A 16,108-nucleotide genomic window follows, 5' to 3' on the forward strand; every position below is an offset into this window, starting at 1 on the left:
AATGAGCTTCCCATCGCTCGGGGGGGTTCAAGCCAGGGCTGGGCAGTCACCTCCCCAGGGTGCTGTGGAGGAGCTCCTATGACAGGTAGTGGGCCCCTGTGGTGGCTTCTGATGATAAGGAGAGGAGAACTGGTGTTCCCGAGCCCCCCAGGGAGGCCACGGCCTTTGTAGAAGCCAATGCTGCTTTCAGAGAAAAAGTTCTTTCCTGGCTTGGGGGACGGACAAGCATGCAGCTGCTAATCCTCACTGTGGGAATCAGGCTGGAATTCTGGACGTCCTGCCCAGGCCAGGGCAAGGGGCCCGAGGACAGAGCAAGGCTTTGACCCGCAGACCCAGGCTCCGGCCCAGCGCCACCCTCCCTGACTGTCTGTGGGTAGGTGACGCCCCCTCTGAGCCTCAGTTTCCTTACAGGTGAAACGGGGACCCTGATGGGCACAGGACAGCATGACACCGGCAGCTGCCCGCAGCCATACAGCTCTACGCCCAGGGCACGCCCAGGGCCTCGCGGGGTGTGAGGATATGGGCCCACCTGACCCTGGGGGAACTTCCTGGGGGCTGTGGGTGGGTAGAAGTAGGCTTGTGAGCACTGACCTTGAGCTGTGAGTCATTGTCTCTGGGGGCTCTGCCTGGGAAGCCCCAGCTGCCTGCCCTGGGCTGGGCCCAGGAGCAGCTGGTGGGGGGGGGTGGGGAGCAAGGGCGGGGCCTCCAGCTGGGACCCCAGTCTGGAAATGCCCCAGACCCCACTCAGGCCTAGCCCCCCCGCCCCTCGGCCACTCAGAGGCCCCAAACCCCCTGCCCCCCCTCCACCGGGAAATGCGGCTCCCAGAGCCAGACTGCCACGGCACAAAGCCTACCTCCCCCGCGTTCTAGGGCTGTGACTTTCCCCATCCGTGCCTCAGTTGCCTCACATATCAAACGGAGCCGATGATCAAAACTATTTCACAAATAAGACCATCGGGGGGACTGGATGTGTTTGTTCAGGCCCTGTGGAGAGCTTAGACCCGTGCCCAGGACTCCATGAGCCCGAGCTGGTCAGGGAAAATTAAGGTCTGTGGGGGGCCAGCCACACACATCATTTGTCACACAGCAAGGAAGTAGCCTGGCCAGGTCTGGGAACTGTGTCTCTCCCAGCAAATGGAGACCCTCATGGGCCAGCTAGTCTCCCAGGAAGCCGCATGACTTTGTCTTTCTTTTGTCTCCTGCACACCCCAGGCTACCCCCAGGAGCCAAGCCGCCAGAGCAGCCCCTTTCTCTATCCTGGTCAGTGCCTGGCTTGCCACTTGCAGTGGGCCGGGCTGCAGGCGGGTGTTGGGTTTAGGCCTCTGGGGAGATGGGGAGGATGTGGGCCCCGCCCTCGCCTCCCCGCCCACCTCCCTCCCTCTCGGGCTCAGCCTCTCCTGTCTCGGGCCAGCCTCTGGACACAGGACCAGCACTTTCCCTCACTGGGCAGACGCCCCTCACCCGCCCAGAGTGACTCACTGTTCCCCTGGCCCACAGCCACCCCTGTCTCCTGGCAGGAGGCAGGCGCAAGGTTGTGCCGAAGCCACGGGGTCTGGTACGAGAGGGCCACTCGGCCACTCGGCCAGGAGGAGGGTCTGCGAGCAGCTGGACAGGCGGCGCACAGAGGCTGGCCTGGGGACAGCAAAGCCAGTGGCTGGGACTTACAGTGGCCTGGGGGAACCAGCACCTCCCCCTCCCCCCTGGCTTTTAGCCTTGTCTTTCTTCTTCCCACCATGAAGAAGGAAGTGACCTGAGAGCCAGCAAAGACAGCCAGCCCCCGACAGAGAGGAGACCAGGGTCAGAGGGCTGTGGCCGTGGGTCCCTCAGCCGCTGGCTCTCCAAACTAGCCAGGCATGAAGGGTGGTGGCAGCGCCGTTTGGAACCTTATGTGGAAGTACTGCATCTCCGTGAGGACCCTCAGGTACCTGGAGACGCACGCGTGCACACGAGCGCGCGTGTGTGTGTGTCTGTGTCTGTCTGTTCGTGTGTGTGCGCGTGCACGCGGCTCTGCCCAGCCATCGCCTGCTGGGAGGGGAGGCTGGGTACCGGGCTGGCCGGTTGCTCGGACTCTGAGAGCTAGGGGATAGCTCCAGCCTGGAGGACGCGGGGATGGAGGGCAGGAAAGGTCATGCCTGGTGCCCTCCCGAGAAACTCAGAGTCTCTAATGGGGAGGGAGGGAGACAGGAGTGTGGAACAGTAGTGGGGAGCATGTGGGCATTTGGCTGGGACCCGACGTGGCCACTGGAGGATGCCAGGGGCAGGTAGGGTATGGCTGGCAGACTCTCCGGCAGGCACGGGAACTGGCATAATGCACGGGCACAGGGCACAGCCAAGTGACCTTGGCCCTGTCCCCTAGCCTCTCTGAGCCTGTTACCCGTCAGAAAAATGGGGCTCCCACTCGTTCCTTCAGAGTGAGGCGTAGGGCAATCTCGTTCGACTGTCCCGGGCAGTTGCCGAGTGGCTGAGAACTCAGCCTGGATGCAGCCACCAGGCTGCCCAAATTTAAAACTGGCCTTAGCGTTATCAGCAGCAAGAAGTGGCCTCATTTCTGTGGCCAAAGCTTCCCACCTGCAGATTCTTATGGGATTAGTGGAGGCTTAAAGGAGGTGGTGTACAAAGAACAGGGCCTGGCGGGAGGCCCACGCTGGGCAAGTCTCAGGTGTGATTACTGCTGCTCTTGTTCTCGTCCCTCCCCTTTGGCCAGCTGGACGGTCGGGAAGCTGTGCCTGGCCCCGGAGCCGATGTGCACGCCAGCCCCGCACCTGCTGAAGGCATTCAGAAGGAGGAGCGGGGAGCTGGACCCTGTGCTGGACCCTGTGCAATCACGGGCAAGGCTGGGTCTTGTCTGGAGAGGGGGGATTGGGTGGGGCTGCAGCTCGTGTGGGAGGGGCTTAGAGGCAGCTGCTTTGAAGGGCTCAGAAGACATCTTACTTGGATATCACCGAAGGGCCTTTTTGTCACTTTAAGGGGAGGTTTTACAAAGGGTAAGGGATTGGGAGATGCTCTCTCTTTCTTCTCACCCTCATCACACAGTTTATAAACTATATAAGCTTTCCCTCCTTTTTTCCTCCTTTCCTTTACAAAATATTTGTGACCGCTTATAGGAGATACCTATGACAAATGAAATAAATCGGGCACCTGGGTGGCTCAGTCAGTTAAGCGTCTGCCTTCAGCTCTGGTCATGATCCCTCTCCCTCTCCCTCCCCCCGACTTGTGCGTGCTCTTTTTGTCTCCCACATCCACTCTCTCTCTCAAATAAATAATTTTTTTAAAAATCAAATAAAACATCAGGACCAGGATGAGCACAATATAGAACAGAATGTCATAACCTAGGAGGGAAAAAATAGAATGGGACAGAGCTAAGCAGGGTCATGAGGTCCTTCTGTGGTGGTGAAAATTGCTGAGCTTCCTGGCAGCCAGAGTAAAAGGGGAAACCCAGCCCCTGAGCCACGCTCACCATGCTAGGAAACCATTATTACAGTGGCCACAGTTGTCTTCACTGCTGGGTGAGAGGGTCTGGGACCCTGGACCTCTGGGCCTGGGTAGATGGGTGGGTGAAGGTGGGAGGCATGGCAGGGATAGCTCACGTTAGGAAAAGAGGGCAGAGAATGAAGGCGGAGGCATTCTCCTGAATGCGGATGTGGCTGGCTGTGGGAATAGAGAGGGGAAAGCTCACCCCAGGACTGAGTCAGTGGCCACCTGTCCCTCTTTAGACCCTGGGAGAGACCTCCTTGGGTTGGCACCTCAGCCAGGCAGGCCAAGGCAGGGGGTGAGTCCCCCAGCTACAGTGAGCGTGTTGCGTGCCTTTCCCTCCAACCTCAGCTGGATTTCCCTGTGTCTCATTCCCTCCTGTGGTTTCCGGGGATTGGCACTATGGAAACCTCAAGGGTTGTTTACAGGACGCAGGGGGCCCAGCCCTGGGAGGCCCTGCCATGCTCTGCCAGAAGCTCGCCCAGCCCAAGGAGGGGTAGCACAGCCTCATAGGACCTGGTAGACCAGCCACTCCACTGCTGAGTTCTCTGGTCTACAGAGCAGGGATAATGGCACAGGGGATAATGACCCGTTGGAGCTCTGGGATAGAGCCTTGCATGGCTCATGGTAACACTCCGAGAGTGTTTTGTTGGCCCGGTAAACCGTCAGCGGCAATGGGCAGACCTGCATTGCAGAACTGATAGGAACACTGGTGGGGTGGTCGCTTAACCCTCAAAGACACCACCAGGTGGGTGTGGAGCCCATAATTGGTACTGGGTCAGCCCCAGACCCCCACTTAGCACCTTTAACTACAGGGCACCTCCATGCTTGGCTGGGAAAGATGGTGCTTAGGGGCCCAGGAGACTCGCTCTGCTCTCTAGGCCCACACCCCCTGTTGTTGGGAGGCCACCAAGAGGGCTGAGCTGACTCCCCACGTCATGCAGACAGACGGATGGACAGAGCCGGCCCTCGGTGGGATCTCAGCTCCCCGCCCCACCCCACCAGAAGCCAGGGAAGACCTGAGTCAGCAGGTCTGCAGCCTGAGGCGGGGCGCGAGGCAGCCACAGGGACAAATTGGAGGCTTGCAGTCGGACAGCACATAGTTTTCTGCTTGCGTCTTCAGACTCCCCTCCGCCTGAGTCTGTCGCCCCTGGCCCAGACCCGCCAACATCTGGAAAAGCAAGAGGTGTGTGTGGGGAGCAGGCTACTGGCCGGCCAGCCCTGGCCCTTTGCCTGGGAGTTCAGTGACTGCAGCCCAGAAGCTGGGGGCGCGACACCTGGGAACTGCGCACGGGGGCCCGAAGCCAACGACGGTAGGTCCTATGATGTGCATTCAGGGACGAGTTGCTAAACCCCTCTGGGCCTGCTTCCTTGGGTAACATGCCAGCTAGGAGGTTCTTGGGAAGATCATGAATGGGTTCCGTTGGCCGGCACCCGGTGGAGCACCTCCCTGCCAAGCCTGTCCCCTTCTTCCCCCTGAGTCTCAGCATCACAGGGCTGGAGTAGGGAGAACGCCAGCTCGGCAGCCAGCCCTGCCTAAGTTCGAACCCCAGTCCAGCCTCCTTCTACTGGGTAAGCGTCTTCCAGGGCTGTTGTAAGATTATCAGAGTCGAGGCCATGGGCCTGTCTGGGCAGGCTAGGTGTCACAGAGTGGCTCTGTCTCTAAGCAGACACCTCCAAGCTCCTGTCTCGGTCCGTGGTATCGGTAATCCTCAGCCTCTGGGGCCAGGCTGGAAAATCATTTTTGCATCTGGTTGTTATTTTGGGAGCGACAGATCGTTTTGTGCCACGGGGGCCAGTGGGGCATTTGAACTGCCTGATGGGCAGAGGCAGCCCACTTGGGGTACTGATGGGAGTGGGGCAGGGGGTTTGCTAAGCCATCCCTGCCCCCCACCCCACCCCTGCTGTGGTGCGTCTGGGGAGGAGGGCTAGGGAGCAGCTGGCAGCCAGGCTCTGGGAGCTTCCAGGGAGCTTCCTGGACAATTAGCCATCTGATGCCCTCTGCGGGAGGCCGTGTGCACACACCTCCTGGGACAGGGAGCTCACCCCCACCTCCCAGCCTGGGGAGCTCTGATGCAAGGAAATTCTTTCCCACTTGGAGCTGACACCCCTCTTCCTATGATGTGCCCCCCCTGCCACCAACGCACACATAAATGAACACTGCCCTCCCCCACCCACCCCGGCTCTGCTCTCCCGGCCCCCAGCCCATCTGCTTCCCTGTCCCAGCAGAGCCTGTAGTGGCCAGGATTCCCTGAGGCTGAGGACAGAGTGTTTAGTCCCCTCCCCACATCCTTACCCTTCTGGACAGGCCCAGCTATCCCTGTCCCTCTCTGGGCATGGTCTAGAGCTATGTATGGGTTGGAACGGGAGCTCCTCGGCAGGGCTCAGCCTGTTGTCACCACCCCTTGCCTAGGCATGGCCCAAAGCACACACGGATTCTTCCGGTGTCTGCTTTACCCTTTCATACGTGGGACTTACGGCCTCAGCCCCGCAGGCCTGCTTTCCCCTCCCCCTCCCGCTTGTCCCCCACCCCCAGCCCCTCCCCCTGCCGCTCTTATTGCCCATCGCCCCCATCCAGTCTCTGTGCAGGGTTGAAGCCCTCTTCCGGCCCTGGCACTGTGCCAGGTGCTTGGTGTCCAGCCTCACATCTAGCCAGCTAATGTCCACTGTGGGAGGGCCACCGTCCCACTGCACAGAGGAGGAGCCCTGGGGCTCGAGGGCCTCAAGTTATTGGTCCCGAAGCTGGGTCATGGCTGAGGCCTGTCTTGGTGAGGGCAGCAGGGTTCCCCTGAGCTGGGCAGGGAGATCGTATGGGCATCTCGCTGGAAAAGTTTCGTTTGGTTGGCCAGAAAATATTTGCTGGGCCCCTGCTCTGTGTCAGGCCCGTGCCTGACCCTGGGGGTGTGGCAAGGAATAAGGCAACGGGCCCAGGCCCCACAGAGCCCACAGTTCGGAGGGAGAAAGCAGTAGAGCAAGCAAATAGACAGGGGGGTCTTGCGACAGGGGTTACAGGAAAGAAGATTAAACGGGGAAGGTGGATTGAGCAACTGGGGCCGAGATGGCCTGTGACCTGGGTGGTCGGGAAAGGCCTCTCCCAGCTGCCCACTGGCTGCAGAGCACATACACGGAGTCTGTCCACACAGTGGAATGCTACGCAGCCAGGAAAAGGAATGGGGTGCTGCTGTGTGGTCCTGGCACGGATCCCCCTCGGGAACAGTACGCTGAGTGAGAGAAGCTGGTCACAAAAGAACAAAAGACCACTGAGAGTGAACAAGCCTACACGGACAGGAAGTAGAGTAGTGACCGCCAGGGGAATAGGGGCTGCGGGGGCATGAGAAGGACTGCTTAATGCCAACGGGGTTTCTTTCTGGGGATGATGAATATGTCCGAATCTTAGATTGTGGTGAGGTGGCACAGCTCTGTCAATAGACAGAAATCGTGGTGCGCTTTGAATAGGTGGATTTTCTAGAACGTGGATTATATCTCAATAAAACTGTTTTAAGAAGAAGGAGGGAAGGCCTGTCTGAGGGAGTGGCGTTCAGCTGAGAGTGGCAGAGAGGAGGGAGCTTACAAAAACCTGGGGGAGGGACGCCTGGGTGACTCAGTTGGTAAAGCGACTGCCTTCGGCTCAGGTCATGATCCCAGCGTCCTGGGATCGAGTCCCACGTCGGGCTCCTTGCTCGGCAGGGAACCTGCTTCTCTCTCTGTCTCTGCCTGCCATTCTCTCTGCTTGTGCTCGCTCTCGCTCTCTCTCTCTGACAAATAAATAAATAAAATCCTTTAAAAAAAAAAAAAACGTGGGGGAGAGCATGCCAGGCGGAAGGAATGGCAGGTGCAAAGGCCCTGAGACGGGAGCATGCCTGGTGGGTTTGAAGAACATGGAGGAGGCCCAGCCAGAGTCCAGGAGGCAAGGAACGTGCAGTCCCCAGAGGCTGGCAATGCCAGATCCTCGAGAGGACCTGAGAGTTGACTGGGGTGGGGGAGAGCCCAGGCAGCGTTTAAAGCAGGATAATGACACGATGTGCTTTCTGTTTCAAAACAATCATTGGAGCTGCTGTAAGGAAATGAGACTGCGAAAAGGGAGGGGTATGGGCTAGAGGGACGTGACACTGCTCAGGAGGTAGTGGCCACTGTCTAGAGGAGAAACGATGATTGATACCCAGAGGAGACAGCTTGGCAGGCGATGGCAATAGGAATTCAGATGGGAACAGATCACTCCCCACGGCAGGGGGCGGGGGACTTCTTGGAGGCGGGGCCAGGGCGGGGCCTCCGGGAATAGGGGTGGGTCAAGCAGAAGGGCTTTCCGGGGCGGGGGACGCCACCAGTATGGGGGTGGGGAGCTGAGAGATTGGAGGCCATGGGAGATGAGGTGGAACGTTCGACCCCTGCCACCCTAGTCCCGGCTGCGCCCCAGCTGCCTTCAGGGGAAGTAGGGCAGCATCTCTCCAGGGCCACCATCTCTCCTGCGCCTTTGCCCTGCCTGCTCTGGCTGGCCCTCAGCGACAGTGTCAGCGCCCCCGTGGCCAGAGCCCCAGGCTGGGCAGGCACTCCGAACAAAACAGCCTCATCAGAAACTCTAATGGCCTGAAACGCAATCCGCCACACGAGACTGACCAGGGAGGGAGCTGTATTATTTATTGACAAAGCTTCTGGGGCCAGCCTGCTGGGGCCATTCGGACTGGCTGGACCTCAAAGGAGCCCACTGGGCAGTGAGTTTCTGGGGCCCAGCCAGAGGTGGGTGGGGGCTCCAGGGGGCCTGGCACCCGTTCTCCAGGGCGTGGTTTCCTTGATGCTGGCTGAACAGGGAGGAAGTTAGAAGTCAGGCCCTGCAGTGGGGAGGGCGCAGAGCTCCTCCCTGGGGGCTGTGGAGGCAGGCAGGGTGCTGGGGCTCCAGGAAGACCTCTTCCCTCTCCCCGTGACACTGTGAGTACCAACCAACTATCCTGGGGGAGGGAGAGCGTCTTGGCCACCTGAGAAACCTGTGAGGGGCTGCTCCTGGTCAGGGCAGCCTGCTGAGGCAAGGTCTCTGGGGCTTTCATCGGGCTGTTCGATGTCTCTTGAAACTGTTCTCTGTGACTTCTCCTCGCTGCCTGCATGGCACAGAGGCCCACCCCGGGCCCAGAGAACCTCAGGTGTTTCCCCGCAGCTGCCTAGAAGGGTGGCTTCAGCTGTGGGAGGGAAGTTCTTTCACTCCCCAGGGCATTGGCCCAGCCCCAGGCCCTGGTGGGGGTGGAAGGTCTAGGGCCCGTCATCACCACTGTGAGAAGCAACCATGCCCATTTTCCAGCTGAGTAAACTGAGGCCTACAGGGGTCACACACTTGCCGAGGGCCCCTGTAGTGTAGTTGGTGCAGTTTCTTCCCACACTGCTCCCCCTCCCCCGAGCTTAAACTTTGAGCACAAAGCGGCCAGGGCAGAGGGAGCAGAAGCATCTTCCTGAAATGATCCAGAGTAGAACCTCGAGGGTCTGCAGATTCCTCCAGGCCCCCGGGGGAGGGGGGACTCCGAAGACAGCCCCCAGGTAGATGGGCGGCTCTGGACACAGATTGAGAGAGATTCAGTGAGCCTCTTTGGTGCTGTCCCTTGGGAAATCCCCTTGAGCAACATGGGGAGCCTGGGGCCACCTGCCCCTCAGGGAGAGTCCCCACCGAGCTCTGCTTCCCCATCTAAGCTCACTACAGCCCTGGAGAGGACAACAGCTAGCACCCTTGGTTATGCAGGAACTCAGGAACAGAGATGTTGTGATATCTGTGCAATATCCCCCAGCGGGTATAAGTTGGGGAGCTGGGGCTTGAACTCCGAGTCACAGAGTGACTCCGAGCCCCTCAGTGCATCATGTAGTCTTTGTCTGGGGTGAATGATCGCATGACTATCCCATCACTAGGTCTCCATTTTTCCATCTGTAGTGGATTGGTCCCCAGTGCTGAGGAGGGGGCGCTATGTGCCCCACTGGCCTCCGGGAGCTGGGGCTGGGGTCAGGGTAGGCTTGGCCACAGGAGTGAGAGCTCCCAGGGTGGCTCTGTGTTCTCAGGTCAACAAAGCCTTCCTTGACACATCTCTAGACTCCCTGATGAGGCAAGTGAGCCGGGGGGGGGGGGGGTGGGGGGGTGGGGGGGGGGGGTGGGCGGGGGGCTGTGGGAGGACCCTGGGGTTGTCAGGCTGCTCACAACCCAGGGCTCTGGCCTCCAGTTCAGCGGTCTCCAGCATCTTCCTGCCTTGGCTGGGCTCCAGGGTGCAGACTGGGGATCCTGGCCGGTGGGTGCCAGCTCCTGTCCTGAAGGAAGGCGCATTTCAATCCTGAGGGTAGGGCAGAAAGAGCGGAACCAGGATCCAGGACAGCTGGGATCCAGACCAGCCCCTTTCTTTCCTGAGTCCTCCTGTGCTCACGGGTGAACACCCAGGTGGCATCAGGAGCCGTGAGGCATTCCGTGACTCCTTGCAGGGTTTCAGGCTCGTCATTCATTCATGAATTCAATCATTCAACAGACTTACAGAGCACCTGCTGCAAGCCAAGCACCGTCTTGTCTCTGGGGCTACAGAAGTGATAAATGGGAGGCTACGGGAGGAGGCGTGCAGGGCCGGGAGGCGTACCTGATTGGGTGTGTTTTGTTTTCATAGCTACATATCGCCTGTTAGGAAACAAAACCAGCCAGCTTACCAGATTCAGGATTTCATAGATGCCAATGCTTAGGAGGAAACAAACTCACCAAATGAAAAAGTGAGTGGATTTGACGTTGACCTGGAGAGCCAGCGATGGGCAGAGAGGGCCAGAGTCATGCATGCAGGCCATGGGTGTCTGGGGCTCTCAGCCGAGGCCGGTGAGCAGGGGTGCTGAGCTTTGCTGTATGCCTAGGGGGAGTCTAGGCTTTGAGGAGAGACGTGGGACTTCCAGAGATGCTCCTTCCCCAGAACCTTCTGGAAGTCCCCAGACCAAGTCCCACTTCTAACGCGACAGTTTCAGCTTGGCTCTGCTCAAACAGGTCTCTCACAGTCACATTGGAACTCTGGTGACTGTCCTAGTGGGCCCCCTGCTGTGGAGATGTCAGTGTCCGACAGGCTCTGGTTTCGGTCCTAGCACCACACGCCCGCCTGGGTGAGTCTTATGAAGCCACAGGCCTTCCCTGAGCCGCCAGCTGCTCGAGCGTGAAAGACTGTTTGATGGCACCAAATAAGCTCAGGTTGATGGGCCCTCTCTGCCTGCCACACCTTAAAAAGCCTGCATCCTTCTAGGCATGAGGGTTTTGCTTAGGACTTCTCCAGAGGGATTGGGCTTGGGTGGGACCCATAGTCCAGGAAGCCAGCTCGGGCCCTCCCATCTCCCAGGGGCCTTCCAGTCTCATCGGGAGGCCCCACCCCTAGGTTTGGAGCGGGCAGAGGCTGTGCAGGTCTCCTACCCCCATCATTAGGGAGCTAGAGCAGCATGGACTTCAGAACCCCAGCACGGATGTGGGGTTACTGCCTAGAGAGGGGAGGCCTGACCAGACATGCCCGCGGGCCCTGAGCTGGGGAAGGGGTCTGCTGAGCACAGCACCTGCACGAATCAGACATGAGAGCAGGCGGGACGGCCCACACTGCGGCCTCCACTTGGGGTCCTTTATGGGCCAGGCCAGTGTGAGGCGCTCTTGGGTCTTCTGCCTGGGTCTGCAAGGGAGTTTTTGTGAGCCCCATTTGAGGGCTGAGCCAACCAATGCCCAGGAATCCGTATCAGTGTGATTTCAGAGTGAGGTGTCCAGGCTGTAACCGGCCCGTGGGGAGCATCAGCGCAGCTGTCAGCTGGGGCTTGGACTCAGAGGGCCATGAGGCAGGCTTCTGGGAAGAGTCAGGCTGTTGAAATAGGTTGAAAGCATAGACTTTGGTGTGAGTCTCAACTCTGCTGCTTTCTTAGCTATTTTTTTTTTTTAAAGATTTTATTTATTTATTTGACAGAGAGAGATCACAAGTAGACAGAGAGGCAGGCAGAGAGAGAGAGAGGGAAGCAGGCTCGCCGCGGAGCAGAGAGCCCGATGCGGGACTCGATCCCAGGACCCTGAGATCATGACCTGAGCCGAAGGCAGCGGCTTAACCCACTGAGCCACCCAGGCGCCCCTTTCTTAGCTATTTGACCTTGGATTAGCCTCAGGTTAGCCTCCGTCTGTCAGTGAGGAAACCCTTCCAGTTGCTGGTGAAGGGAAATCCAAATCAAACAGACTTAAGCAGAAGGGGGGCTTCATTGGTTCATGGAACTGAAAAGTCTGGGGCGGAGGTAAGCTAGCTTCAGGAATGGCTGGATCTAGGGGTTCAATTTATGTAACAAGTTTGGACTTCTCAACTCCCTCCTCCCACTGGCTCCGTTTTGAAGCAGGGCTCCTCCAGGTGGGGTCCCCAGCTCTGTGCTTGGCATGCAGGGAATGCTCCCCAACCAAACAACAGACCAGCTTCAGGAACTAGGCCGCCATGAGCAACACCTTATCTCTGTTTTAGGGATGTTGAAGTACCCTAGGGGAGATAGGACAAGAAAAGAGGAAGTTGCCATACAGGGTGATCAGAGCTGAGACCGGTATGCCCTCCAAACCTGTGGGATACCAGAGGAGGAACGTAAGAGGTCACATCTGGATGGGTTCCCCAAAGTCTTCCTAGAAGAAATGACAGCTCAACTAGCTTTTGAAGGCAGAAGAGTTGGTCTGGGGAATGAGAAGTGAGGGAGCAAGAGCCCTGGGGTTCAGTGTGGAGTTCTGGTTGCCTCAGGACCCACACCCAGTGGGGTTGGCCAGGCTGTGGAATTCCCAGTGGGACTTAGAGGTCAGACTGGGGGCGGGGGATGGAGGGTAGGAGCAGCTGAGCTAACATGTGGGTGAAAGATGGCGCTGACTTCAAGCCAGTGAGGATGAGAAAGAATGAGCATTTAGTGAGCACCTAATGTGTGCCTGTAACTTTCCACATGTTGCCTCGTTCTGGCTACACGCCAAGCCTGGAGGTACCTCACCCCCATTTTGCAGAGAACGAAACAGGTGCCAGGACAAAATGCCTTATCTAAGTCCGTCAAACATATTTCCCCACAAACTTGGAATTTCAGACCTACCAGTTGGCCAGGCTCGGTGGCCTCTGGCCAGCCACCAAGAGGCTACTGAGATACCACCCATGGCAGGGACATATGGGGAAGTTACTGTGTTCAAAACAGTTACATTTTGAAACACCTTCCCAGCACACTAACCACCACCGGCAGCCGGAAGCAAACACTGTGAATCTGAAACTTGATGTCCACAAGATAGGGGACACGTCATAGCCAGGGGCCCCCATGGTGAAGCAGGTATGGAGAGAGTCACTTGTGCATGAGCAACCAGGGGAAACCAGCTGATTTTGAGCTTGAAGCGGCAAATTTTTAAAACGCTTCCTAGCTGCCCCCCACATGTGTTCACTTGTAGCTGAGGTAAGCCAGGGAGAGCATGGGGTGGGAGCAGGAGGACCAAGGGCCAGATCCTAGCTCCCCATTTGCTTGCTAGAACCCCTCTGAGCCTCAGGATATCCCCCTCTATAAAGCGAGGGCATGCCCTATGGAACGACATAGAAAGAGCTCAATAAATGTCCAGGATTATTATCCCCAAGGAAAAGCAATCATCTTGGTTTGATTATAACATTTTAAAAATTGCTGTTTTTGCAACCACAGACTTGAGCCAAATGGGAAATCGTTTGGTTCGGACTATGACTCTCCCCCTCCCCTCCCCGAGGGCAGGCACCTGCTTGTTCAGCCCTGTGCCTGCTGGTCAGGCTTCAAGTTCAGGAAAAGCACTTGGTGACGTAAAACCAAATTTTGAACTTGTCAAATATTAATTGATCCAAGGTATTTATTTTTAATTTTTTTAATTCTTTTTAAAGATTGTTCATTTATTTATTTGAGAGAGAGTGAGTACAAGCAGGGGATGTGGGAGAGGGAGAAGCAGGCTCCTTGCTGAGCAGAGAGCCCAATGGGGGACTCGATCCCAGGACCCTGAGATCATGACCCGAGCTGAAGGCAGACACTTAATCCACTGAGCCACCCAAGCCCTCCCGGGGTATTCACTTTTTATTTATTTATTTTTATTTTTATAATTTTTAAAAAGATTTTATTTATTTATTTGACAGAGATCACAAGTAGGCAGAGAGGCAGGCAGAGAGAGAGGAGGAAGCAGGTTCCCTGCCGAGCAGAGAGCCCGATGCAGGGCTTGAACCCAGGACCGCCAGGATCATGACCTGAGCCAAAGGCAGAGGCTTTAAGCCACTGAGCCACCCAGGCATCCCCTGGAGTATTCATTTTTTAAATGAGATGGTGAGACAAAGCTTTTTGAAGAGGAAAAAGAAAAAAAAACAAACAAACAGTGGCCTATATCCCAGTGATAATAGAGAGCAGAAGGAGGCCAGAGGGAGATGTCATTGACATTTTGGAGTGCTGGAGGGATATTGAGAGGAGGTTTCTTGGGAAATGACCTCTGAGCCAGGTTTGGCATGTGGGTGGGAACACTGGGCAAGTGGAGAGTGGAGGAGAATTTGGGGGAACCTGTCAGTTGAGTGTCCATGTTGTGTTTGAGAATAGCCATCAGTCTTGGGTGGCATGGAGTCTGGAAGGATGAAGCCCAGAGTTGAGGCCCAAATGGAGGGCTGGTGGGGCCCAGAGCCCAAAGTGCTAGACTCAGCGGGCACAGAGGAGCCCTCCAGAATTTTATTGTCTTCTACTGGGAAGGAGTCAAGATGGCAGAGAAGTAGCAGGCTGAGACTACATCAGGTAGCAGGAGATCAGCTAGATAGCTTATCTAAACATTATTGTCTTCTACTTCCATAACAGTAGGGCTTCAGGTACAGTTTGATTCAGGGGCTAAACTCTCTAAACACCATCATCTTTTTCTCTTTTTTCATCTCTCACGACTTCGACAGCAGAAACAGTTCCAACAGAACTCCCAGAACAGACTCTCACTGGTCTAGCTGGGGTCGCTTGCCCATCCCTGGACCTGTCACTCTGACGAGGGGGTGAATTATTCTAGAGTTAGGGACAGAATCAGCGGATACAAACTAGATGTACTAAGAGTGGAGGAGGGGGATTCCCTAAAGAAAATTGGGGTGCGTCTCCTGAAGTGAGAAGGAGGCTGGGCAGGCAGAAACATCCAGCATCTCCTCTTCGTGTCAGCCCCATGAGGTAGGGTTTCTTATGATCCCTGTTTTGCAGATGAGAAAACCAAGGCTTAGGGACAGAGAGTGGCTTGCCCAAGGTCACACCATTAGCAAATGGCCTCAGACCCCAAATCCGCTGGACCCCAAAGCCTGGGCTCTTAACCATCTCCCCCGCTGCCTTGGAGGCACCAGATCTGAGTTCAAAGAGGGTGCCTTTGGAGCTCCAGTGGTGGGTGGAGTGGCAAGGGGGAGACTGGAGGCAGAGGATGGGGCAGGAGGCTGGTGCCACACAGAGGGGAGGGGAAGGGGCCCTGAGAGATAGAGGTGTGGCATGTCCCAATGCACTGTCAGCCCTAGCTTTCACTGTTGTTTCCTTACATGCATAAAGAAATTGATCTAATCAGCAATATATCACACACACAGCCATTTGTATGTACACAAATTATGTACATTTATGTACACACAGCCATTTGTATGTACACGTGTGTATGTATATAGACCCACATGTACAAACATACACACATAATCGTGCAGGTTACTTTTCCTCCTGGTTTCTGTTTTGGGCGATCTTAACAGGAGGATGCAAGGTGTGAGGCTTCTGAGCCTGGAGGCTGGAGCTCTGCTGGGGCTACGGGCACAGGGGCATTTCCTGGGGAATTTCCGGAGGAAGTGGTCAAAGGGAAGTAACCACCCATCTGGCTCAGGGCCAGGGTGGGGAGTGGGTGGGATGGGGAAACAGTCACTCCTCACTTCCCTTTTCAGCCCTAAGGCTTCCCAGGCAAGAGTCCTGCCTCCCTGATGACATCACGTAGGTCAGAGGTCATTCTGCCCATACCTTCATTGCCCAAAGGGAAAACTGAGGGGAGGGGTGGGGGGGGGGCACAGCATGCCTCACCTTTGTCATCACCATATGGGGAAGTCTGGCGGCCTGAGTGTGTAGCCTAAAGGGGCTGCTGCTTTGCTGTGTGACCTGGGGCAAGTCACAGAGCTGCTCTGGGCCTCAGTTGTATATCTGAAAAATGGACCTGTAATTACCTCCCAGAGTGGACAAATGAATGGAGCTTGAAAAACAGCTGGGTCAGTGTCTGGCAGGTGTCAGTAAATGTTGGCTGTTACAGTTTCTTCCTTTGCACAGCAAACTCTCCTTTGTGTGGCTATAGATTGTAAGAAAGCTGGACCTAAGACCCAGCTCTCTTTCTCTCTCTCTCATTTTTTTTTCCTCTCTAAAGATTTACTTATTTCTTTATTTGAGAGAGAGAGAGAGAGAGAGAGAATCTCAAGCAGACTCCCCACTGAGCGCTGATCCCACGACCCTGAGATCATGACTTGAGCCAAAACCAAGAGTCGGGTATTCAAACGACTGAGCCACCCAGGCCCCCCGAGACCTGTGTCTAAACTGGGCAGCCTGGGGCAAGGCACTTCACTCTTCTGGGCCTCCGGTTGCCGTATCTAGAACATGGCTTACTAATCACCACCTCACGGGTCACTGCGAAGATGAACAGAGTGCCCAGCCCCTGGGA

General features: G+C 56.6%; 1 protein-coding gene across 5 annotated transcripts in view; it reads left to right on the forward strand.

Annotated features, from left to right (window-relative positions):
• Positions 1–16,108, forward strand: part of IQSEC1 (IQ motif and Sec7 domain ArfGEF 1) — a 377,460-nt gene that overhangs the window by 254,987 nt on the left and 106,365 nt on the right. Inside the window, exon 1 of one of the 5 annotated variants that reach the window (XM_045990564.1) lies at positions 1,533–1,921. The exons of 2 other annotated variants lie outside the window; for them this stretch is intronic. In XM_045990564.1, the coding sequence (XP_045846520.1) occupies positions 1,854–1,921 (68 nt within the window). In that variant the 5' untranslated portion in view covers positions 1,533–1,853. Of the gene's footprint in view, positions 1–1,532; positions 1,922–16,108 lie in introns of those variants that run through there. 2 more of the 5 variants (XM_045990567.1, XM_045990569.1) reach the window with 2 other exon arrangements.

The sequence above is a fragment of the Meles meles genome, chromosome 20 (assembly GCF_922984935.1).
Source record: "Meles meles chromosome 20, mMelMel3.1 paternal haplotype, whole genome shotgun sequence".
Lineage (NCBI taxonomy): Eukaryota > Metazoa > Chordata > Mammalia > Carnivora > Mustelidae > Meles > Meles meles.